Here is a 26405-nt window from a genome sequence, read left to right as displayed (position 1 = left end):
TATAGGGATCTGTGTCTTATCTGAACAGCAGCAGGACCTTAACAACTGGGCTGCTAGGAGTGAGGCCATTGTTGTGGAGCAGAAGCATTAAATTCCTCACTGCCTTTGACCCTGGCCTGTTCTCTTAGCAGTAATATTCCAATCTCTATCACAGGACATCCCCAGACTTCAATCCATACACAAATACGGATAATGGAGGAAATAAATGTTGCTGTCTTACCACGACTTGGCGGGATAAAATGACTGACCACACGTCTCCTGGGCGTAATGTACTTATATCCAGTTCTGCTGTGTGGATGAAGTGAAGATCAGCCACAGGCATGATCTATGCAGCACAAGAGCTCACGATATAACTATACAAATATGCTGACGCCATTTTTTTTTGCTGTGTATTGGCGGTAAAGTAACCGGTCATTATTATCCACATAAATAATGTATTTCTTTATTCATATGATGAATGACACAGACACTTGTAAAGTCTCAGCTGTGCCCTTATTATTGAAATATTCAACCAAGATAAAACGTTACCCCCTCCCCCCCGTCCATGGGTGTGTATAATCCTGACAGTACCTGCTTTCTGGGGTCTCTCACATTTATAATTGGACTGGACAGAGGCTTACAGTTAATTTTAAGGACACCGGCCCAAGTGTCTCCCCCCGATGACTGTCCTATGCGAGCAGATTTCCCTAAGGAACGAAAATCCAAGATCTTGGATAAAAATAATGAATGCTATATCCATTGTTCCCAGCAATCTCTGTTTCTCATCTATTTCTAGAAGCACATTCATAATTAGCTCTTGTTCCTCCCGCTTGCTCTGGGGTTGCACAGTATTCTGGTCCCTTTAGTCCTGATCAATCTGTTTCTTACAATTTCTGTTGGCTTTGATTATGGATTTCATATTTCTTCTGCTTTTCCTCACTTTGGATCTGTGCGAACAATACATTTCCGGTAACAATTCGTTCTGATCAAAGGTATTTTGGTTCATATGTTAAAAATCCGACCTTTAAACCCTGATCACAGCGGTTCTGAAGCTGCATCCTTCTTTCTGAAACGGGTTGCCTGGTTTTAAATAATATTTCCAAATATATTATTAGGGAATTCAGCCTTAATACGGAGAGTCCCCCCTTCAAGAGCCTCATCTACAAGCCAAGACGGCAACAAAGAGCGTCTCCTGCTCAGGAGGACTTAGGACATTCATGCTGATTGCAAAGGGCATTGTGTAATGCTTAATTTCCCCTGTGGGGGAGCTGTGAAGGAATTAAACATTTGCTGACAGGTTCCCCACAGATTACAGCTGATCATTGGCAGTCAAAGAAGCTTATTTTTCGGGCACCTTTATCAAACGCAGACAGACTATTCCATCCTAATATCACAAAATGACCAATAAATATGTCCTTCAGGTGTCGCCTTTGTTACATCCGCTTCTGTAAAATTCAAATGACAACTAATATCACCACCATCACAGTTCCCATAGGAGTTTCCTGACGACTTTCTCAGGCCCCTGAAAGTGTAATTATTTAGCTATAGCTATCTGACTAATGTCTAAGGGTGGAAAACATGAACTAAATGTATCCTAACTTTAATTATTTATTTGGTTTTTTTCTGGGGTGGGGGCAAAAACAGCATTGGATCCCACCAGCCAGATAAGTTTTTGTCGAGAAATATGGAGGTAAAATATAATTGTGTAAACGCAGATGAAGATCATTGAATTGTCAATACGTCTCTCATCACAGTCTGTCAACAATCCAAAAACATATCCGGCCTCTGTCCAAAGCGGTCGATCTCTCCCCACTGGTAAAAAAGGCGCTCTGCGTGCTGTCATATCCTGCGGTCACTTCATACCATGCCAATAGAAGTACTGACGCCCTACTAGGACTTTTCCATGTTTTAGGCTAGAATCACACATGCCGTTTTTGTGTCACTGAAGACAAAAGAAAACACTTCAAACAACCCTGGGAGAAGGTTATTGAGAAGTACCAGTCAGGGGATGGTTAGATGAATACTTCCAGGTCATGAACATCCTAAGTCGATCTTTTAAAAAGTGGAAAAATTATTGTATAGCTGTAAGTCTGTCTCCGCGGCTGAGATGGGAGAGATTGTGCATACTGTCAGCGTTTGTTCCGACTCCCTTCAGATTTCACCCTGTGCTTTAAAAAGGGGTCGAATCTGCCACGAAAATCTGTGGCAATTCCACAAATTTAAAGGCATGCTGCATATTTGTAGCCTAAAATATTATCGTTATCGACAGCACATCGTCCCCATACTGGCGCCTTGTGAAAGGAGCAAATGAGCACCGATCAACGAGCTGTCTCATTGATCGACGCTCGTTAGTACGGCCAAAATGGGCCGGTGTAAAAGGACCCTAAGACCCATGACTGTGAGAGCGATCAACTTGATTCCCACAGGCCAACCCTTGGTGTCCCTGTTTCTCCTACTGTGGGATGATGTCCGCAGTATTAGGGTATGTAGTGGGGCTCTAAACACTTCATGACCACCTACCAGAATATACGTTTTTGTCAGATTTTAGTTGAAAAGGAGTTTTGATGTTTGAGATTTTCCAATTGTTGAATCCTGATGACTTCTATAGAAAATATCACCTGAAATGATGAAAAATATATTTTTTTCTGTAGTTGTCCCAGTCATAGTTATTAAACTGTAGAACATTTCATGTGTAGGGGAAATCACGGTGGATAATGCGGGGAATGGTCTTTCTCATATAGGGCGTTCCACAAAGGACTGCGAGAGCCAGACATCTCATTTCGTATGGATATGTGAATCTGCCAGACATAAGACATTCGTGGTAAACAGAATACAGGGGAAAAAAATCTACGGAAACCAATCATTTTTTTCCACATAAAAATGGGAGTAGTGGTGGAATAAACCATTCCTTATAGCCGGTTTATAAAAAATAAAAAAATCACCGGGAAAAACCTCCGAGGATAGTGATTACCTGCACATTGTAAAGACAATAAAAATACCAATTTTACATGTCCGTAAAAATGTCACAAATTTCACCTATTTTCTATATTTATTTTATATGCATTATGTCTAATCCAGCGAATTTAGATTTAATAAAAAGCTGCTCTTTCTGCTGGCTCCTAAACAGTTAAATATAGAATCAATTCCCTCACCTCCCCCACACCCCTCTCTCCATTCACCCATCTCCCTCTGACACTTTCTGCTCATTAAGTGTAACTCGCGCTTCAGACCAACACTGAATTTCAACAAATATCAGCAAAAATACCAATGAATATTTAATAGGATTTTTTTATCCATCAAATCTACCTTCCCTCCCCTCACTGGGTTCCTGAAATTTGCAATTTGAGGCCATGTTGCTGGGCAGAAAGAAAGGAAGCTGGTATTGTGCAGACAGAATAAGGCCAGGGGGGGGTTGTGGCCTCCAAAAGCTTTTTTTTTTAATAGAGGTGCCTGGAAATAAGGACATATTCAAAGTATAAAATCCCTATAATCTTGTCCGAGGAAATGAATAGGGTGACCAGTCCGGGTTTACATGTGGAGACATTTTTATGAGTTCCACCAGGTCATAATATTTTGTTTCCGCTTTTGCCACTAACCTAGTTTTAGGTCATCCCTAAGGTTACAATGGATGAGTGCTCAGTCTTCACGCCAGGTCCCTATATCTGCTCTTCTGCAAGGTGAAGGTTTATAGATGGTCTCTTAGGCCAGTTGCACACGACCGAGTGTCACTTGGCCATTTTTCACGGCATCCTAGTGGCCCCGGGATAGTTGTTAGGGACCCATTCACTTTAGTGGGTGAATCGGGTCCGTGAAAACGGACCGGACTTGCCGATCTGTGGTAAGACAGAACATGTCCTATCTTTCCAAGGATCTCGGACAGGACTCGGGCGGCACACACGGTCGTTTACATTTGGTCTTACTGCCTCCTCCTATTCTTAGTTATCCAAAGGAACCTGTTGTCTGTGAATGGCAGAGAGAAAAAATTTGCTAAAATGTAACTGAATTACTAAAAGAATCGCTGTCCACCGAAGAAAACAATATGGATACAAGTCAATCAGTCCAATTTCTACCAAAATTCTCGAACCTATCCTCGAAATTTCAAAATTCGAAAGCCCTATTATTTACATAATGGAACATCATGTGAAAGGGGGGCCCACACAGGTCCTGGTTTTGTCACTAATGCGCTTTATTCCAGGACAGGACAGTAGGACCAGGACCACGCACCCTTCCCGTGTGACCCTCAGGCAGGTTCTTGACCTTTGTGGTGCTTGTGGAAAGTATGAGGTCTGTGGAGGTTCACACTTTGGTTTCATCAAGGCCCTCATAGCAGCTACATGTCTCCCTCTATGATCGCGCTACGGATCTGGGCCCCTGGGCAGTAGCCGGCATGGCCGCCTTATTACCTATTATAGCCTTGATATTAGGTAGGTCTAGCACACTGCATTTGAACAACATTTATCTTTTGCAGGGTTTTTTTTTGTTTTGTTTTTTCATGCTCTGCATTTAAGAACTTTGAAGTTCTGCAACTTTCTAATATGATCTGTGATTCCATTCTTCACCATAGTCATGCTTGCTGCCAGTGAAAGGAAAGTATTCCAGAAGTGGAAAACACTTCAATTTGACATATCTGTCTCTTGCAATGAGTCAGAGGTAGGACAGGATAGGCCTCCAGCCACTGAAGATTTTCATTCACTGATAGAAAGCAGAGATCTTAAAAAGATTAAAGTATTAAAACACAAAGCAGATGAGAAAGTTGCAGAACTTTACATTATACAATGATTAGCCTTCACTTACATCAGACTCGGGGCCAACTATGGCTATGAGCCCTTGGGCACCACCCGTCCTTGATTCTCACACATGAGCAATCTATAAACACCATAGAAATTAAGACTCCAAATACCAAATTTCAATCCAATGTTTTATTAACACACATTAACAACTGTTACTAATGCAAGCGACAGAAAGAAACCACGATAACGTTACAAACAGCCATATAGCGGCAAAATATCAAATGCTTGGCAGTCCAAACCCCGCCACAAACGTTCTTTTTTAATTACATTTTTTGTCATATTTTTTTTTTTAAAGTTTGTTATTTTTTTTTTACATTAGGTTTTGCAGCACCTTTGAAGGAACACGTACATCTGTGCAAAGTTCTTGTCCGCCTTCTTACTTTTTTTTTTTTTTACAGAAACACAAACACGAGTGACGGTTGTTAGAGGCAGCGGGTTAAAGCGGATATAGGATTTGATCTCTTGTATAATAAAGAAAGCTCTTTCCTGCAAAAAAGAGACAGATTTTGGCAAAGTTTATCACTGACTAACTGGAAAAGCGGTTCTGTCTGGGTGTCTTGGAAAACCATTTGAAAATATGGACGGCCGTCTTCAAAATGGATTTCTCCGATTGCCTCTACAAAGTGCTTTCTGCAAAGTGCTGACCGCACTCTTCCTTCCCTTTGGTCATCATAAAAAATAGCCCCAGGGAATAGGCGGAAATAACTGACGGAAATCATAATTTGCAGCAGAAGTAAAGCAAGTGTCCGCTAATTTAATTCTAAGCAGACATTATTTTGCGTCAAAGCTCCAAGTCACACGGGTTTTGTCAGATTGACAAAAGACTTTGATGAAAATCTATTTTGTGTTTAAGATTCTGAGTGCTGCAGGTTTAGTTTACCTCTGGTCATGTTCTCAGTATGGCAGCTCTTAGGTATATTTACAACACAGCAAGGAAACGAATAACCCCACTTCATAGACGGAGTCTGTCTTGGCTTTTATTCCAGTCACATGTGCCAAAGTCTTAAAGGGACACTACCAGTGAAATGAGCAGTTACAAAAATAGCTAAAAGTGAATCTTCACCTTTTATTATCATGTTGATTTTTTGGTCCGGAATTCTGTGCTAATTGATTTCTTAATATATCTTGATAGCAGTCAAAGCTTTGTTTTTCTAATACAGAGCTCCAAATTCCCTTCATAGACATACCTGCAGCCACCACTAGAGGGAGTATAAGAGCTTACTGCATACTGTGTTGTTATTGAGTTCAGTGCATAATAGTTTGCAATAGGCTCCCTCTAGTGGTGACTGCAGGTAGCCTAAATTTTATACTTTAAATCTTACGTCTATAAAGAAATATTACTAAAATAATCAGTACAGAATTTTTAACTGAGTTAAATAGAAAAAAACCAAAAAGGTGTTCAAGGGTGGCTCTTCACTTTAAGACGTAGGGCTCATGCATGCAGTGATACCACGGATCCGTGTAGTATGGATACATAATATGGCACTAATACTGTGCCGATTCTAGAGAATCCGAAAAAAACTAAAATTGTGGCAAGCTCCGTTGCATGGCGTATTACAGAGCGGAATACGGTGCCTCACAGAGGCATTATGCGGCAGCACAAGGACTTTGTACCAGTCCATAACACATAGGTTACTCCGCGTGCTTCTGTAGAGTCCCTGTACGCGGAAAAGATGGAGGTGCTTTCCATAGTGACTATTTAGGTCATTTTCATTTTTCCAACCATTTTTGATAAATCTTTCCTCGCAGTGTTATTTTATATATTGAGTGAATTGATTTGCTTATTATTTTCTTGAATTCACCAAAAGTGAACCTCATACCTGGAAACTTGATTCCCCCAATGTATCCTGATGGCTGGGGAGTCACCAGTCAATTTGCTAAGTGTTAAAACTTTTTTAATTTCTATTACTGAGAGCTATCAACAGATAACAGGGACTGTGGTAGGTCTCTATAAAAAATTAGATACCACAGGACTGCAAGGGGATATTTACTGTGCCCAAATACTGACTGTCTCTATTTGTGGATGTTTGGACCAATTTTTTCAATAAATCCAACAGGGAAGAATGACTAATACAATGGTCACCATTTTTAGGACCGTTTACTTTGCGTTTTGGTTGTTGCAGTAATTTATCGTAGGAGACCAATGTATTGTTGTTAACTGTATTTTTAAAAATCCCTTACACAAAATTCTCCCACTGTGGCCGATAGTTTCCCAAAAGAGCCCAACTTTTATTATCAAATCACTATATTAAAAAAAACAAAAAAAAAAAAACGTGAATCTGATTGGTTGCTGATTTCCACAGCTCCTCAGGGGCGTGGCATTCGATTTCAGTCCACAAAGCTTTTGTACTTGATGAAATAAGAATGACAGTTTACATGCAGAAAATCTATAAATAAGGCTAAAGTCATATGTAACATTAAATTCTTTCATGGTAGTGTCCCTTTAAATCAGCTGCAACCTACGCAGACCTCTCAGGTCACTCACATCAACAAAAATTCTACATTATATAAAAAAATAAAATGAGAGTTCTTCAGAGGAACAGGTCACAAAACATCTTCCTTCTAGCTAATATCCATCAATAACAGGAGCCATGCAAAAAGCAAATAAAAGAAGGTCAAGTGCATGCAAGAGTACAAGAAAACTCTGCAGAATATTTACCGATATCTTGAAGAGGAAATCTCATTTTATGGCAACCAATCAGCAAGTAGCTTTCCTCTGTTTAGTGCAGTTTGATTGGTTGCTGTGATTTTAAAGCAAACGTGCAACACTAAACAATATCGGTAAGTAATTATCAGAGTGTTATAAAATGTTTTCCCTGTCTTGAAGAATATCTTCCAGAATAATATGTGTGACTTTGCCATGATTATCTAAGATTTTTTTTTTTTTTTAATTTTTAAGGAATGCTCCACTTTCGAGCAACTTTTTTAACTTAAAATCTAAAAAGTTGATTCCCTTTGATGCTGTTAGTTCGGGTCATTAAAACCACGGACGGATCAGTGTTTTTGTCCGTAATACGGGCCCATATTACACTTGTGTGAACTTTGTACATACTTTATTTTTTTTATCATGTACTGGTTTTGAACTATATAGTGTTTTCTTTTCCTTTCACAGCCAAAGCAAAAGTCAAGATTCTGCTGGTTCCCTCTAGGAATCTGTATGCAGTCATGTGACCTAACATCACAACTCCTACAATGCATTGCTCTTTGGTAACAGGAATCCATCAGAATTTTTTACTTGGCTTTCTTTCTGTATGTAGATTTAAAGGGGTTTTCGAACCCTGATGGCATTTTGCTTTGACCACCGAGACCCCCGCGATCGTCAAAATAATGGGCAAACGTGATAGTAAAGCGCAGTGGCTCCATTCCAACAGGAAGGAATGCGCATCTTGGTCCCATCATTCATGCGACCAGCAGGGGTCTCACAGATCGGACCTCCACCTATCACATATCCCAACGATGTGCCATAGCATTCTAAGATGAGAATACCCCTTTAAACTGCGCAACATTGTAAGTAGGGTGTAAGAAAGTGGAGTTTTCCTTTAAGAAGCAGTTCTAATTTTTATCCCTTTAATCGGCACCCCATGATTTTGGGACTGTATGTAGCAGATGTAAGTAATTGTGGCCCATATAAAGGTGCCTATTCCCTGTATGATTGAAAACCCACAGCATGCCCTAATAAGTGTGCGGCTCTATTGGGCCAATCCCTTTCACTGCTTGTAACTTCTGACCGGAGTGGCAAACGACCGTAACAAAACTGATGTAGACACTACAGCATTTCTGGATTTTTTTTCTCATTGACTTCAATGCCATGTGAGTTAAACTTCCTTTCCGTCTACACTTGACAAATGGCACATACAATAGGCTGCTCCCAGTCTTGGATGGCAGACAAAAGAGAACAATACCGGCTGCAGTTGCATAGCAAATACGCATAAAATGTGCAGAACCGTTAGCTTGCATCGCTGCCGCAGCTACGGGACTACTCATGGGGCCACCCCAGCATAAGTCTTACATAATGGCTTCCACAATATTAAAAATAATGGAGGAAAAAAAAAGGGGGGTACAAACTTCATCTAGACAGACACACCCATGTTCCTCGTTCAGACTCTCAGTTAGATAAGTGCTTTGTGTTTTTGTACGTGGCGACACACACATACTCCGCGTTCGCTCACCACACCTGCTCTACGCAGCACCACTAAGAACAGTAGCGCGGACGCCAAGGTCCCATGATCCCCAATGAGTCAAAAAGTCCTGTAGACCCCCAGGTAGAGTTCACAGCCATGCGCAAATCTGGGGTCCGCGACTAAAAGAAGCATTGTGCATTGTATAACCAGGTTATCATGGATTCTGGAATCATAATGGAGGGTCGCTCACGGCATGAATGCATGATCATTAAATTACAAGCAGCCATTGTAAAAAAGCGATAAGAGATGGAATTCAAGTGATACTTTTCACTGGCTAATGGAATACATTTGAGTTGCAAGCTTTGGAGACAACATAGTCTCTTCTTCAATAGAAACAATGAAACTGCAAAATTGTGCCTCTGATATTCAAGGACGGCTAATGTCCTATTCTCCAGGCTGCGTCTCCCTGTCCCCGGTACTGTATGCCAATATGCCAATGGCCGGGAAAGAGACGGAGAAATGGAGACATATAAAGAGGGAGCTACAGACAAGGAGATTGTATTTACAGGGGATGAGTTCCGTTCCTATGATGCACATATAGATACGGGTCAGCAGAATAAAATGTATAAAGATATTTCATATAAAACAGGTAACGGAGCTGAAATATGGGACGAGCATTAATGTAACGTTGATGTTTTTTAATACTGCTCTTAAAAAATGATCATTGGAAGGTCTACAGTCCATTATGGCCCTGTCCATTGCAGCAAATTGGGAGAAGGATGAGCAAATCAAATCACCATCAATGTGAACATATGTATTATCCCTAATATTAATACCCCGAAAAGTGGCATAAGTATAGGCAGTGCAGAGGTAGTAGTTGTACCCCGGGCCATGGTGCCTGAAGGGGCCCAACAACCCGTCTGCTACATGAGGAAACACCAGTACTATAAATGGCACATAATAATGGTGGGCCTCTGTCAAAAATTTGCCCTTGGGCCTCCGAAGCTTTAATTTATGCCTCTGACCTCATCCAGTCTTCCAAAAAGCCTTGCCAGACACTATAGGGCACATGCATCAAATGTAACTCCTTGAAAATGGCACCATAAAGTGGCAAAACTGCTGATAATAAGGACACATTGGTATGGATTACCACTAATATAAGATGTTGGCAATGTGCGCCGTGTTTAGTTTAGAAGACGATGCAGAAAACAGTACCATGGTGCCGCACCCTGCCATGCCAGCTGGCACTGCTCTCAAAAATACATTTTCAGGAGCTCATTAACATAAAAAAGTGGCACATTTGCCATTGTAAACTTGGTGCCTGCCATACCAACAGCCCACAATGACATTTACCACGGCCGACACATGTGCCCCAGTGACATCCGCACTGGCCCTGGTAGGCCGAGATATACAAGGACGATATTTTCTGCAATATATATAACTGGAATCATAGAAATGTATTCTCATGAGAATCAATATTCACAATCCTGAACACTAATACATAATATAGTGGAAACAGTAAAATTCCTTTACGAATGTATCTGATAATCCAGAAATTCTGATAATCTGGAACCTTACAAGACCAGAAGCGAAATACTGATAAGAGCAATGGCAGCAGATTTAGTGACAAAGACTGATGTGAGTGATGACAATCTCTGTACAGCGCTGCAGAATATGTTGGCGTTATATAAGCAAGAGGAAATTATCATCTTCCTGGAAGTAACTTTTAGATACTTTTCTATGACCTCCAATAACTCAGAATATGTAATAACCAAAACGCTTTTCAGTCCCATTAATGCCGGATTAAAGGAATTTTACTGTCCTAATAATAATGGTCATCAGGCGTGAATTGCTGATGTGAACAGGACAACCGCGTAGAAAATGATTTCAAAGGTGCGGATCTGTAAAGTAAGGAACACAAAAATACTCAAGATCCATATCGTAGCGTAAACGTCTTAGGACGACTCGATGGTCGAACTCTTTGGGCCGCAGCCTGTAGTGGACTCGCGGGTCAGGAGGGAACGGGCGATTATCAGAGATTTAGAAGAGAGTAGCAGAGAAATAAATAGGAGCAAAATGCAAGTACTTCATAGTATTAATACACAGCCGAACCAATAAAACTACTTTACACCGCTCAGGACGCTGAGCAGAGGGGAGGACCATAGTGCTGAAATGAGAGAAGCAGAGGATTCTGGGAAAAAGCAAGACCCGTCTGAGGGCATCAGTGATCTTTGTCCTCCAGGGGGTCAATAGCTCTAGGTCAATGTGATGTAGGCCGATGCTTTCTCCTTCAGTTGTCTCAGGCACAAGTGACAACTCCAGCTACCTGAAAAATGAAAATCCTGTTCATGGGAGCAGCTCATTTTTTTTTAGATTTTTTTAAACAGTGAAACTGAAAAGGTATTTGCCCCTTACAAGGTGTGTAGCATCTGTATAGCATATATGTAACACTGTAATATTAGACAAAGGGGGTCTGAGTAATTACATCATTTATTTCATGGGTTTTAGATCGGTGAGGTTCCGATTAAGTGTTTAAAGGGGCCGCTGCGCTCCGGTGAGCACCACGTCCCCTTCATTATTTAGTAAGCACAGGTCCCTACTTTTAGTAGTGGCTGTGCCTGATATTGCAGCTCAGTCCTATTCACGTGACTGGGACTGAGATGTGCAATACAAAGCACAGTTGCTACTAAAAGATCAGCCCCTTCAAATAGCTGATCGGCGGGAGTGCCAAGTCGGACCCTAATATTGATGGCCTGTCCTAAGGCCCTATTCAGACGATAGGGATGATTTGATGTTTTTTCTAATGGCCGTCTCACGGCTGCGTTAAAATCATTGCATGTCTATGGGACTATTCACACGGCCGGTTTTTTGGGGTTTTTTTCAACGGACCGTGTGAACGGCCCGGGAATAAATAGGACTATTTTTGCCCGTTTTCTCGGATCCCTTAATAGACTCAAGTCTATGAGGGATCCGTGAAAACGGGTCCCGCACGTCTGCAAATCGACCATGAAAAACGACAGTTTTTCATCGCTGATCTGACACCCGGTCGTGTGAGTATAGCCTAAGGATAGGACATCAATTTTTAAAGGTCCGGATAACCCTTTTATGAAAAAATATATATATATCCAGGAGTCACATTAACTATGTGAAAAAGTAACTGCGACCTTATATTTAATCACTGATTTCAGCCAACATGTCCTATAACACATGTATAATATGACATATTCTCATTCGGGAATGAAACCAAAAATTCACTATGTAGCCTGAAACCTATATAGTAAAATACCATTATTTATACAGTATATTATACGTTGGTGGAGACATCTGAGCAAGTTGCCGGTCCACAAGTCTCCAAAATGACAAACAACAATATAGGATTAATACACCGGGCTCAAGTCACAAGTAGGATAAACGCCTGACCGTATATCTATTGGATCAGTGTAGAAACTGAATACATACAGAAAGTGACTTAATGTGTCGATAAGTGTTGTCGACAGTTAGGCTCTGTTCACACTAGCGTTCAGAGCCTCTGACGGGGTACTGTCCCTTTTGACAAGAATAGCGAAGCATGCAGCACTAGTCTTGCTGTCAAAAATACTGGAACCTATTATTAGTCAATGGGGTCCGTCGGTGACCGTTTTGATCGATCGAATAACGGATCTGTCACAGCATCATGACTTCCATTATAAACAAAAGTCGTGAAGCCAGTGAGAATAGGGCCTTACTGATTGAGCGTATGGAAGAGAGTATCTTTACAAATATGTGCAGCACAAGAGAAGTCTTGAAGGACTGAATAACATATCAAAGTGGAGATCATGCAGAATAAATTGAGCTTTTGGAAATATGACAAACAAGTCAAATTTTGGAGAAATTTGTCCATCAATTTAGATTGATGTGTCATTTATAACAAAACGTAGCTGTTCCTCAATCATTGGAATCTGGTCCAAAGTATAGTACGAATTGTGAAATCAAATTTCAGAATGTGCAAAGATCATATGTATCTTTATCCGCTACTCATCCACTAATTTCCACGACACCCCGACCAATGGTACTTTTCAAAATGCATGCCGTCAGTAGGAAATGTTACTCACCTTCAGGGGGCTCTGACATTGGTGGGCTCAGACAATACATATGATACCCTCGGTCACAGTCATCACAAAACAGCAGCTGGTCCTGTGGAAGGAGAAAGGTTAGCGGTACTCATTCATTAGTGACCATCTGAAAAAAAAAGCTATTTGAGGACCCTAACCCAAAAAATAAACATAAATATACAAAAAAACAGCAATACAAAGTGTAAACGTAAAAGCCATAAACCCTAAATACAGACTGAAGCAAAGGCTCATGGGCTGATTCTCTGTACAATGTATATATGTAACGACTGAACTTCAACGGTATGGACCATAAGTTCGGAGAATAATACATGAATATTTATAAATGCTGCACCTAAAACTATAATATCATATAATACACTCACATCATTTTCCGAAGTTCCACATAGAATACAGGACTTGCACTCAATGCACTGCCAGCGGTAAGTCCTAACAGCGGCTGTCATATTGACCGTGAACTGTAGACACGAGGGGTGACCTACAAGAGAAGAGAATTTTAGTAATGGTAAAATAACAGGAATGAATGGGGGTCATACACTTATACGGAGTCGTGGCTAGGCTTTCCTTCACCAGAGACAAAGGTTCAGTTTGCCGCCCTAGACTTTTATCTAAAGAGCGTGGGACTTCGCTTTCAGAAACATTGACTTAGAGGGTGGTGAGGCCGGACTTTATTTTGAAGATGTGGTGCACCTTCCTGAAATTAGTTTGGATATATTTAACCTTAATTTGAAAGCCATGGTAAAGTTGGCCGTTGGTGGGATGGGGCCCATGTCGCCTCCATGAGGCGACATGCACCGATTGGGGGTAAAGTTACCCACTATGTGGGTGGACTATGTCAGTGACTTGATGTTTGGGTTCGGGTCGATGGCTGAACTCTTGAGTTTTAAAAGTAAAGTTCTTTATTATGGTTTGCTATGTTTTCAAAAGTTTAATAATGAAGGCCGTGGCCAATATTTTCCACCCAATAAGGTGTCGTGTCTAATAAATGATTAGGTATTTCAGCTTGGTCATGATTAGTTAGTATGTTGTATAATCCCATGAATAAAACAGAATAGGTTCCTGGCACCATGAACATGGGGCACATGCCCCGCCAGCCCCCCACAAGTTATGCCCTGCTCTTGTAGGCCACCTTATTAGGTCCACCTCTACACCTGCTCATTACTGTAAACCTAATCAGCCAACGATGTGGCGGTGCATAAAACACCAAGATGTGATCAAAGAGGTTCATCTGTTGTTAAGACCTAACACTAGAATGAGTGACTGATTATGGAATGATTGTTGGTGCCGGATCGGTTGGTTTGGGTATCTCAAAAACTCTCCTGGGGTTTTAAAGTCTAAAGACCAAATGCATCTGCAGTAAAAACTTTTGCTGAATTTTTACTAGTCCTATATGTCCCCAACAGCCCCAGAAATATAACATAAAAGATCTAAAATGGCAAACAAATACTATAGTACACAAGGAACCACATTTCTGTTCAGAGTCCCTAGAAGAAGGACTCTTCTACTCTCATCTTACCAGAACGACCACAGTCAGCACAGGAGATCAGGTCCTCTGGACACCCTGTCTTCTTGGCCCCTCCTAGACAGAAGTCACAATAGCCATTGGCAATGACGGAGCCGTCGGGAGCTTTCTTTACTGTAATGCAGTAAAGAGAGGATGAGTTCAATGTTCTTGGGAGACGTGTTCAGCAATTCATCCCACATTTCATAGTTAGAACTACTAGTTTTTTTTCTCTTTTTTTTTATTAATAACTTTAATATTCCTTTATCCGTCTCACGCTATGTTTGTAGTGTATCTGCAGGTTAGATGATTTACAGTATCTTATGTATCTGTATGACACAACAAAACCATATCAGTTGCACCGGATCGCTACGAGGACGCAGTGACTTGTTCCTCAACCGTATCAGTTGCGCCGGATTGCTATGAGGACTCAGTGACTTGTTCCTGAGTACCTCGTATAAGCCTCAGTGTTGTTTTCCCATGCCCCCCAGTGTGCCCTGGCAGCTTCTTGCGGCCCGGAGGTCCCCTATGGCTTGTATTATGTCCGTTTGGTTTTATTCTGGCTCGCTTCCTGGATTTGCTACTTTGGCCTCAGCTGTCATTATTGATACCTGTGACAGATGCGGCCACTGGATTTACTGATTTGTTTCTCACCCAGACTTTTGGGTTCACCACAAAAGTGTAAATGGGGTTGTATAATAAAACGCCAAGATCAGTTACTGTAATGAGTGGGCAAATACATGCGGTATAATATTTGTATGGCCAAGGAAATGTATATATATTGTACTGTATATCTTCTTTACTTTCCAGGAATCTCTTCCTCTAACTAATCCTCATCAGATTGCAGACGCACCACAGAAATATCTACAAGTCTATACCCGCAATAAATGAAGTGTCCACCTATTCCATGGGTCAATGGGAGGTCAGAGGCGTAACCGCGCGAAGATAGGGCATGTCCCTTCTTTCTCCCGTGAGGCGGTTTCACCGCTCGCGGGAGAAAACCGCCCCCGCCTCCCATTGAAATCAATGGGAGGCATTTTTGGCCGGTTTTTGACGGTTTTGCGGAGCAGTTTCCGCTCCAAAAAGCTTGGCAAAATACTCTGTGTGAACAGGGCCTTAGGCCTCCACACACAATGTAGTGTTTATTTTGGCCCAAAAACGCAGCTGAGAAAACGTTTGTTTTTTTTGTATAATGGTTCACGCAATTTATGGCGTTTTTTGCATCAGTGTGTTTTACTGCCTGCGTTTTTTAATGTGTTTTTTTTTCACATTGTAAATAGTGTGTAAAATATGATTTCTTCTGGAAAAATGAAATAAAACAAAACACCATAAACAAACGCAACATACATTGACCCTTGCGTTTTCTTGAAGAGGCAAAAAAAAAAACGACACTGACCCAAAAATGCAAGACAGAAATAAAATAAACGCCATCTAAAAAATGACATGTTTGTAGTGCGTTTTATATGTCCCCATTGACTAAAAAAAAACACGACAAAAAAACATAACATTTTTCCTAAAAACACTGGGTGTGAAGCCACCCTTATAGAGAAGTGCGCAGATAGATCGTGACACAAGCGTGTTTGTGGCTTCTGTAGTGTCATGAAAGTAAAACACTTGTTGATCATCAATTCCTCATGGTCTCCAGGTATCTGCTTGCTGTCAGTGAATTGGAATCTTCATTTCTTACTTCCAGCGGATAAAAATCTATCCCGATCATATATGATGGACACACAGGTGCATTGCTCGTTACAAGACACAATTCTAATAACTGTACTGTAACGAGCCTTGCTACTCTGTGTCCATCACATGACACAGATTTTATCCCCTTTAAGAAAACAATGAATATTCCTATTGACTGACAGCAAGCAGAGAACTTGAAAACCGTGAGGAATTTATACGGAAACTATATTGTAAAATGATATCACTTTCCATTAAACATAACCTTTGAATACACATTAAAAAAAAAAATAATTATGATAATCTGTTTAATACAACAGGGGTCGGTGGAAGTAAAACTTTTTCTGTTTGGCCCGGCAGACCCGAGTTCTCACCTGTATGTCGCGGCTGCATCTCCGGCACCCAGTTCAGCTCTTTGTAGAAGTCTGAGAGGCAAAAAATGTTGAAGTCAGAACTGTGCGGAAATGCCACGGCTGTTACAGAGAGAGGCACGTAAGGGGTTAAGTGGGTGGTATGATTATTTTAGGGAAGCTGGGAGGGAGGGGGCATTGCCATCACCCAAACTGATAACCTACCCCTGTCACTCCTCTGTTTCCATAGCAACTGTCTGCATCTGAGGGACCGCCAAAAACATGCAGCATGGATTTAATACATCTCTCCCTGATTTATTGTTTCAATTAGAGAAACAGACATAGAAATGGGGGGATGGAAAAATCTGTGCTTATATAAAGCCAGAAACCATCTCTGCAATACTATAGAAACTTCTACAGCAGAGCTAAAGGAATCAGCGGCGTATTCTACAGACGCCTGGAAATAATCCGTCTATAGAAATGTATCCGCCCTGGATACATAACGTTCTGTATATCCTTACATCGTATCCCTGGACGGAACATTAAACCATAAGGAACAATCAACCAAATCCAACCATTTTTATGGGACGTGTTTTCAATCGTTAATAATTATCGCACAGTCGTTGTGTGAATTTGGGGGTCATTAACGATACATATTAAAGCTGGGGCTAGACCTAGACATTTGTTAGCTTAAAAAATCTCATCAAAATCGCTCCTTACAAGTGTGCAGCTCTACAATCCCAGCAGGTAGCGAGAAAAAGAATCGCTTGACTGGAGCGATTTTGATGAGAATTTCAAGCTTACCAATGCATATCACAGTGATTTTTTTATAGTAAGGGTATGTTCACACAGGGCGGATACGCTACGTAAAAGAATGCATCATATCCGCCCTGGTCGCCAAATTGTGGTGCAGTATTTTCGTCCGCAATGTCCGCTGCGTAAAACTGCACATACAAAAATAAAGGTTTATACTCATGTAGTCCCTCTTCCATCCGGCAGACCAGCCTCCTGGGATGACGTTTCATCCCATGTGACCGCTGCAGCCTGTGATTGGCTGCAGCGGTCACATGGGATGAAATGTCATTCCAGGAGGCCGGCCTGGACAAAGAAACACAGAATTCTGGGTAAGTATAAGATTTTTTTCTTCTTTCTGAGTTGCGATTTTTGCGCAGCTTTTCCACCACAAAATGGAATTGAATGGGGAAAATTCGCAAAAAAACGCAGCGATTACACAAATACAGTTGACATGCTGCAGATTAAATAAAACGCATCGCAAGTCGATTTCTGAGCGTTTTTTCCGCTTATCATTTACGCAGCGTGTGGATGAAATTTGTTCAAATCCCATCCACTTTGCTGCTAGTGTATTATGCTGCCGATTCTCTGCAGCTGAATCCGTTGCGGAAAATCCTTGCTTAATAAGAATCAAGCTGGAGTAAGATGCAGCAACTTTACTAAGAGGCATACGCTTTGTAATAAATTTGTTACTCCTTCGGCTGTCTGTGCGCCACTAAATTAAATCTACGCCAGCGAGGAGCCAGCTAGAATTGATGCGAGTTTCTGGCGTAAATTATAGTGAGTTTGACTTTTTAAGAATGTAAAAAAAAAAAAGTGTTGCGAGAGGTGGAAATAACTCCAAAGTTGGATCTGTTTGTTCCTTTTTGTGGCTGTTTGCGACATTTCTACACCAAAAAACTGGTGTAGAAATATTGTTAAGCGTGGCTTACTGGAAAGGGGCGTGGCATACAACTACCGCCATGTTGTAAGTTGAAGTTTACCGACAGTTGGAGAGTCTTAGTTCACGGACCACTGGCTTAGGCTATGTTCACACAGAGTTTTTTGCAGGCGGAAAATCTGCCTCAAAATTCCATTTGGAAGTTTGAGGCAGATTTTCCTCTGCCTGCACGCCGATTTTCTTAGCGTTTTTGGCCCGCAGGCCATTGAGGGCCGCGGGCATAAAACACTGTGAAATATTTCCCCAACAGCCCCAGAAATATAACATAAAAGATCTAAAATGGCAAACAAATACTATAGTACACTGATGCCAATGGGAAGTCAGAGGCGTAATCGCGCGAAGATAGGGCATGTCCCTTCTTTCTCCCGCGAGCGGGATTTACCGTTTGCGGGAGAAAACCGCCCCCGCCTCCCATTGAAATCAATGGGAGGCATTTTCAGCGGTTTTTTGGCAAGTTTTGCGGAGCGGTTTCCGCGCCAAAAAATTCGTCAAAAAAACTCTGTGTGAACCCAGCCTTAGAGGAATCACCTGAATGGATCTATAACTCCTTTATAAGAAAGCTGCCCTGATCCCTCTAACCTTACCAGCCGGGAGGGAGGCTCCTACCTTTGAATGAGGGGTTCAGTGGGTGCCATAATTTAGATTCCCTCCAAAAAGTTAATAGTTTTAAGGGAGACAATTGTCGAGGTGGCAGGGAATCTTTTTGGATGTAGGTAAAAACTCAAGAAAATTATTAATAAGGTATAACATAGATTGGATATAGCGAGGATATACTTGTTCGAGACGCACTACCACCTAACGTCCTTGACTTGTCCTCTGATGTCTCTTTGACAATTTGGAGATGGTACATAAATCTATCTGTGATAAAACATAGTATCTAAGGTACCTAAATAGTATCTAAATCCACTTCACTTAGCATCAGAACCATAATTCCTCTATGCAGTAAAGTTGAAAATTCATGGTACTTACGTTTGTGGTTATTTTTCCTATGGAAAGGGATTAGATATCTCTCAGCATTCTCTTCTCCTTCTTCCTCAGCCAGGTGAGTATGGGTGTAGTGGTAGCTGAGGCCGGGACGATTCTTATATCTCTTCCCGCAGACTGGAAAAAAAAAAAAGGAATTATGATATTATATAATATACAATAATAATACTAGCACACGATAAACATTAGTATACAACTTTTGTGCCCCTAATATAATAATGGTATCACTGCCTATATGAACGATTAAAATACGATTTTTATTATAGAAAACCTTACTAAAATTGGGCTAGATAGCCAAATGTACTGTAAAGGCGTAAGCACGGTAGACCATACAGAAGGAGGAGCGATTGAGGGTACTGTTGTTAGCACCACATGCTGCCATGCAACGATTCCCCCTATCTGTATTATAATATAACACCTGGTCAATCCGTGCCACTAACACGTGTCCCTACGCGTTTCCGCACCGCTAGTATTCACGGTGCTTCAACAGGGGTCACACTGATGTGATTTCAACACATCTATATTTGATTGTATGGCCGGGAGACACCTATTGCGTGTCTCATAACATTCACCCGGCTCGTGCACGACACTAGTCAGCTGGTCGAACACGAGCCGAGTGAGATGCCGGACATATGTAGTACTGGCCCCTCCCTCCCCGAAGTGACGCGGCGGCCAGGCAGCCAATCCGTAACGAGCCACGCACATGACGCGGCCAAGGTCAGGGCCGGCCCCCGGGCGTTCGCTGTCACTGCAGGGGGGAGGACCACAACAGCGTCCCTAGTAACCAGGGATCACAAGGCGGCCATGTACCACTGGCCTGAGATATGTAGCTAGGGAGAGGACCCAAAACGGGAACCCAGCGATCATGAGCCCATGTAGTGGCATACTCGATCGCTGTGTGTGTCATCCTAATAATGGAAAACACAGCGATCCTGGAACCAGTAGATATGGTACACTCGATCGCCGTGTGTATCTCCAAGGGGAAAGGGGGGTTTTTGGCCATTCGCTAGATATGATCAGAGGGACCACTGAAAAGCATCCTCTAGCGACACAGGTCACCACAAAGGGTCTCACAGAGAGAGGTGGGAGGAAGGTCCGTGTACTAAAATGACAATGGGGCAATTGATACAAAACAGGGATAATTGACAAGGTGTAGCAGCATATTTCACCCAATGCAAGGTCACAGCGACCAATTCAGAGGAAGCAATTGAACGATATCTGTTCATTGAGACCCGCCGGTTTCATGGTATGCATGCGGAAAATCCATTGGGCCTCTTTTTGTAGGATCCTCCATAATAATGCACCTCCACATGTGCACATTTCCCATATTAATACACCACTACATGTTTATATCTTGTCCCCTAAAGATATTAATATAGCAGTACATGTGTGTATACATGGACAAGAATACACAATACAATATCAAGAATATGCTGTCCACCATACAATAATGTAATACATGCGGATTTTGCCACAAATTGACTCAAAATTTAACCCCTCTGCCACCATGCTGTACATTTTTTGGCACAGATGTAAAGTACTTCCCGCACCATGCCGTAAATGTACAGGACATTAATGGCGCAGGCTCGGGAGCTGTGCACACGTCATCACCTATGGGAGTGTGCAGCAACTACCAGCTGTCATCCTTTGGTAATGGCCAGTATTATAATTATTTTAGAGCCAGGCCATTACCACGGGATGTCAGCACCTAAGCACTTAGATAAAGAGAGGGGTCCACCCTTGTCACCCATTGGCAGTCCCCGCAATGCGATCACGTGTTGCTGATAAGTTGCTTTGCCAATTGGGGTCCTAACAAAGTCCCTAAGGGCTTCCAAAAAAATAAAACATAATAGGCTCTGCCTAGTGAGATAAAAATACATTAATAAATAACGTTCCATAAAGATTTGTTAAAAAAGTTACACAACCAAACTTTTTTTTGCCATTAAAATTACTTTTTATTTAATAAAAGTGATCCCCTTAGATTTGATCAGTATTTGGGTTGGGTTGTGTGTCAGGGGCACACAGGAGCCTCTTATAGCCGACCCGTCAGTCCAGCTGACTGACGGAATTGGCTTACAGCGGCTTCATGCAGCTACTATATATATTGGATACATAGAAGCTGCAGTGCTAAAACAAAACAACCTTTGCAATAAAACTATATTAGAAAAATTATTACTATGCAAAAAATCCTACATTACATAAAAAAGGCATCAAAGGTTTTCATAGTTTTAAAACATTAAAATAAATCAAACATTTTACTAACAAAGAAATCATATACCCGACTTAGCCATAAGTTCAAGCCTAAATTTAGCCAATGTTGTCCACTCACCCGCCTTCTAAAGGCTGTGACAATAAATTCCTCATTTTTTTTTTTTACTTTATTAAAAGAAGATCAAATGTTAACTCAACATTAAACCTTCTAAATCCTAAAATATGGAGTGTGGGTATGGGGGTGGGGGTGGGGGGGGTGGGGGCCTGTTACCGGGCCGCCTAAAATCTACCCCAATAGTGCTATGTCACATGGGCCATTACTATGGCACAATGACAACTAGTACAAGAGACAAGACAAATCTTTACAACAAAACAGGAATAACTTTATGCCTAAATGAGACTTGAAGAGACCACAGAGATGATTGTAATCCCATGTGGATCTCCTCCAAAGTGGTCATGGAAAATGAAAAAATTTGGTGCGTTCTTTACTGTAAATAAATCTTCAGCGAAATACTTACAGGGTGGGCCATTTATATGGATACACCTAAATAAAATGGGAATGGTTGGTGATATTAACTTCCTGTTTGTGGCTCATTAGTATATGGGAGGGGGGAAACGTTTCAAGCTGGGTGTTGACCATGGCGGCCATTTTGAAGTCGGCCATTTTGTATCCAACTTTAGTTTTTTCAATGGGAAGAGGGTCATGTGACACATCAAACTTATCGAGAATTTCACAAGAAAAACAATGGTGTGCTTGGTTTTAACGTTACTTTATTCTTTCATGAGTTATTTACAAGTTTCTGACCACTTATAAAATGTGTTCAAAGTACTGCCCATTGTGTTGGATTGTCAATGCAACCCTCTTCTCCCACTCTTCACACACTGATAGCAATACCGCAGAAGAAATGCCTCCCGATCTGACCCCCTTAGACTTTTATCTTTGGGGTCATCTGAAGGCAATTCTCTATGCTGTGAAGATACGAGATGTGCAGCAACTGAAACTACGGATACTGGAAGCCTGTGCTAGCATTTCTTCTGCGGTGTTGCTATCAGTGTGTGAAGAGTGGGAGAAGAGGGTTGCATTGACAATCCAACACAATGGGCAGCCCTTTGAACATTTTATAAGTGGTCAGAAACTTGTAAATAACTCATGAAAGAATAAAGTAACGTTAAAACCAAGCTCACCATTGTTTTTCTTGTGAAATTCTCGATAAGTTTGATGTGTCACATGACCCTCTTCCCATTGAAAAAACTAAAGTTGGATACAAAATGTCCGACTTCAAAATGGCCGCCATGGTCAACACCCAGCTTGAAAAGTTTCCCCCCTCCCATATACTAATGTGCCACAAACAGGAAGTTAATATCACCAACCATTCCCATTTTATTTGGGTGTATCCATATAAATGGCCCACCCTGTACACATGACAGCTGAGGTCAGATGATTTTGGAACATCAAATATTGGGGTGCCACTTACTGTCACAGACGTAGGGTTTGTCTCGATCTTCTAATGCTGAAGGATCCTGTCTTTTTTTCATGCCCCCAATTCCACAGGCCTAAGGAAAAGTAAAATCTATTAGAGGACCATCCAATCTTTCTTAAAAAAGCAAATGATAACTGTCCCAAAACAGCTCTCACCGACTGCAAAATACTGAGCTGGATTGGAAATGTCTAGATAATACTAACATGATTAAGGCTGCCCATAAATCCAATATTTTTGGTTAAAAAATACAACTTATTCATATAATTTTCAGCAGTGTTCAATAATTTCACATGGCAAGTGGCCCACAAAATTATTTTTATGCATGCTCGATCATTTTATTGTTAACTTGTCAGATTGATAAATACATGTACATGTCACTTTTACGATCCATGATGAATAAAAATATTCAAACGTATTTATTTTTGGTGTTATTTTTTTAATTTATTTTTTTTATTAATAATTATTACTCCAGTTTTCAGAGAACACACTATAGGCCTATATTTCCTAGTTTTCTGCAGCTCACTTTCAGCTTTTCTGTGTAGACTAGGACGAAGTCAGCAGAGGCATCTCAATATCAAGGGAGGGTGTAGGATTTAATAGCAGCTGTTTTATACTGCAAGGGCATATAAGCCAAGAAAGCAACACTATACACACACACACATACACACACACACACACACACACACAGATTAGGAACTGTATGTACCTACCCTGCCACCCTCTGGTCTCATGGAGAGGGGAAGTACTTACTGGAGACTGTAATAATCTATGGACACTTTTCTGTCCATTAACTCCCATTAATTGCAGCTGCCATAAAGCACACACAGAGGCTCACTTTTGGTCGTACTATGAAAAATTAATTGGTTGTACTTATGTGCACGGTTAGTGTCTAGTCACATTTTCTGCGTCTTGACTCATGCAGAACATGCAGAATTGGACATGCAGAATTCTTAAATAATTAGGGATGGCACCATAAATGCATACTTTCTGCAACTATGTCTTAAAATGTCCATTACAGCTCATTAATGGATTTCCAATATATAGACACTTCCAAGTTCCTTTTAACCCCGTTACATCACCCATGTCTTCCAAGATTCGTCATGAAATGTCTTCTACCCTCAAATACAACTTTTTGCTTCATGTAACGTATCATAAATGTTAATTGCACATTTTCTGCCACTTTAAATTCCTATCTAACCTTTTTAATCTTACAACTGCAACAGTTTTTTTACCTTTCCTTTTGCTCTGTTCTTGCGTTTTGGAGTGTCATCTTCCAGGTCTTCACCCTCAACTTCGTGTGGGACATCTCCCACCTGTGTCTTCTGGAAACATGGGAACCAAACTTAAAATTTCCCTTCCCTACAATTCACTGTACATGTCCATAGATGGAGAAAGATTGGTGTTGGACAAGTGGATGAAAAAAGAACCAAGATTGAGGACAGTTTAGATGCCGAATACTAGAAGAACACCATACTTCTGTCTTCCATATTTCTACAGGTCATTATTTTACATTGGTATGAACATACAGATGACTTATATTGGGGTTGATGAAGGAGAAATGCGGACGAAGGTAACTTGGACACCATGTGAATAGTTATGTAGAATCGTAGAATAGAGGGATACATGGACATTTAACAATGGACCACTAATGATAATACATTAGGCGGCTTTATGATGGGATGACTGAAGACCTTCTTCTGAACAACGAATGGATATCCAACATGTTGATCTTACCGGACAGTCACTAACTATCTCCTCCTCTTTGAGCTCCAACTTCTTGTCCACGGTCTCTGCACACAGTAAGGCTTCTAAGACAGGCCCCTCTGGTAAACTGCTTTCCTTTTTCATAGGAACTTCATAATCTAAAACAAAAATAAAACATGATTGAGCCCCAAAGTGAAGAGGTTTGAGCCTGTTGAGGATCAACGTTGAAGATCAGTTTACACTTATGGTAACCTTGAGCTGTCAAAGACAAGAAGCTAGTGACAGGTAGTCAACTGTGCACTTCACAACTTAAAAAGCTAACGAATAAGAAAAATGGGCTCGGCAACTGTATTTACTTATCTACTATTGCTTATATAGAGCCAACATATATTCCACAGCATTGTACACAGAATGTAGTCATTCACATCAGTCCATGTTCCTTGTAGGGCACACAATCTAGTTTGCCTACCACACAAAAATCGGGTAATTTTCATAGGAGGTCAGTAACTTTTTGGGTTGTGGGAGGATACTGGAGAACCTGGAGGAAACCCATGCAAACACGGAGAGAACATACAAAATCCATGCAGATGTTGAACTGTTCAAGTTGAACTACTGAACCTCCATGCTGCCATATTGATTTGTATATTAAAAAACTGGTATGAATCTGTAACTAGTACAAGAGGCCAACGGTGGAATACCAAATCAATCATGAAAAACAAAATATATCTAAGAAACCAATTCCGCAATGGTTACCTACACAAGATTCACCAGGTCCAGCTGTTCTACCAAAGTAACTATTGAGGCAATATGAGCATTTAATATGATCAGGTATGTGGCCATATATGTTTGAGACGATTGGGCCAAAAATCAGACCATGTATGAGAAAATATTGAGGGTTTCCAACAATTATAATCCCTCAAAATTACACAAATAGACTTTCCAACATGATGAAAAATGTCTACAATAAATTGATGTTATCGTTATAGAAAATACTAGTATTGACTCCTGATACACAGATCCGAATCCTCTGCATAGAGATGTTTTTTTTTATTGAGTTTAATGCATAAGCAACAGTTTACTTGGCTCATAATGTGGTCCATTGTCAGATTCCGTAGTTCTATGTATGATCTTGTAATGGAACCTCGGACTTAGCAACAGATCCCATGGATCAAAGTATGACATTGAAACCGTCTCCTGGCACACACTTTGGCCAGAAATTAGATAATAAGCTGATCACAAAGTGTCCCCCTGCTGGGACCCCAGCGATCAGCTGTAATCTGTGGGGAAACCTGTCAGTAAGTGTTCAATTACTCTGCAGTGCCACCACAGGAGAAATTAAGCATTACATAATACACATTCAGATCAATGGGATGCCTGTGTCCTCCAGAGCAAAAGACGCCCTTTGTAGCTGCTGTCCACTCTGGACAAGGGATGAGGATCCTTAACAGAGAACCCCCTCTATTTACTTAGAATTCCCAAACAGGGTGTATGAAATGGGTTTTATAAACTGGACAACTCCTTGAACCAACACAGAATTTTGGATTATTGCAAATAAAAAAATAAAATAGAGTTCAAGGGATGTATGGCACAATACAAGATGCCATTATAGAGACAGAGGATATTGGAAGACAAGGCGGATCAGATTGTTGGCTTTGCTGACCTGCAAGTGGTGGGTGTAGAGAAATGCAGACGCATATAGCTGAAGAAATCATTAGTTGTAGAGCTAAAGAAGTGTGTACAGAGTCTCAAGCCAAGATGTCTCAAAA

General features: G+C 41.0%; 1 protein-coding gene across 4 annotated transcripts in view; it reads right to left on the bottom strand.

The window, feature by feature from the left end:
* Positions 1-10967: 10967 nt before the first annotated feature.
* The window catches only part of DPF1 (double PHD fingers 1), a 72528-nt gene continuing 57090 nt past the window's right edge, over positions 10968-26405 (bottom strand). For 2 of the 4 annotated variants that reach the window (XM_075836062.1, XM_075836064.1), the window contains exons 4-12: positions 24670-24797; positions 24168-24257; positions 22930-23008; positions 19229-19360; positions 16552-16602; positions 14516-14635; positions 13365-13477; positions 12982-13063; positions 10968-11216 (exon numbers count right to left, since the gene is read on the bottom strand). In XM_075836062.1, coding sequence (XP_075692177.1) covers positions 11146-11216; positions 12982-13063; positions 13365-13477; positions 14516-14635; positions 16552-16602; positions 19229-19360; positions 22930-23008; positions 24168-24257; positions 24670-24797 — 866 coding nt within the window. In that variant the 3' untranslated portion in view covers positions 10968-11145. The remainder of the gene's footprint in view (positions 11217-12981; positions 13064-13364; positions 13478-14515; positions 14636-16551; positions 16603-19228; positions 19361-22929; positions 23009-24167; positions 24258-24669; positions 24798-26405) is intronic. The other 2 variants (XM_075836063.1, XM_075836065.1) reach the window with 2 other exon arrangements.

The sequence above is a fragment of the Rhinoderma darwinii genome, chromosome 8 (assembly GCF_050947455.1).
Source record: "Rhinoderma darwinii isolate aRhiDar2 chromosome 8, aRhiDar2.hap1, whole genome shotgun sequence".
Taxonomy (NCBI): Eukaryota; Metazoa; Chordata; class Amphibia; order Anura; family Rhinodermatidae; genus Rhinoderma; species Rhinoderma darwinii.
Note: the sequence above shows the minus strand (reverse complement) of the source record. Positions and strands in the feature narration are given on the sequence as shown.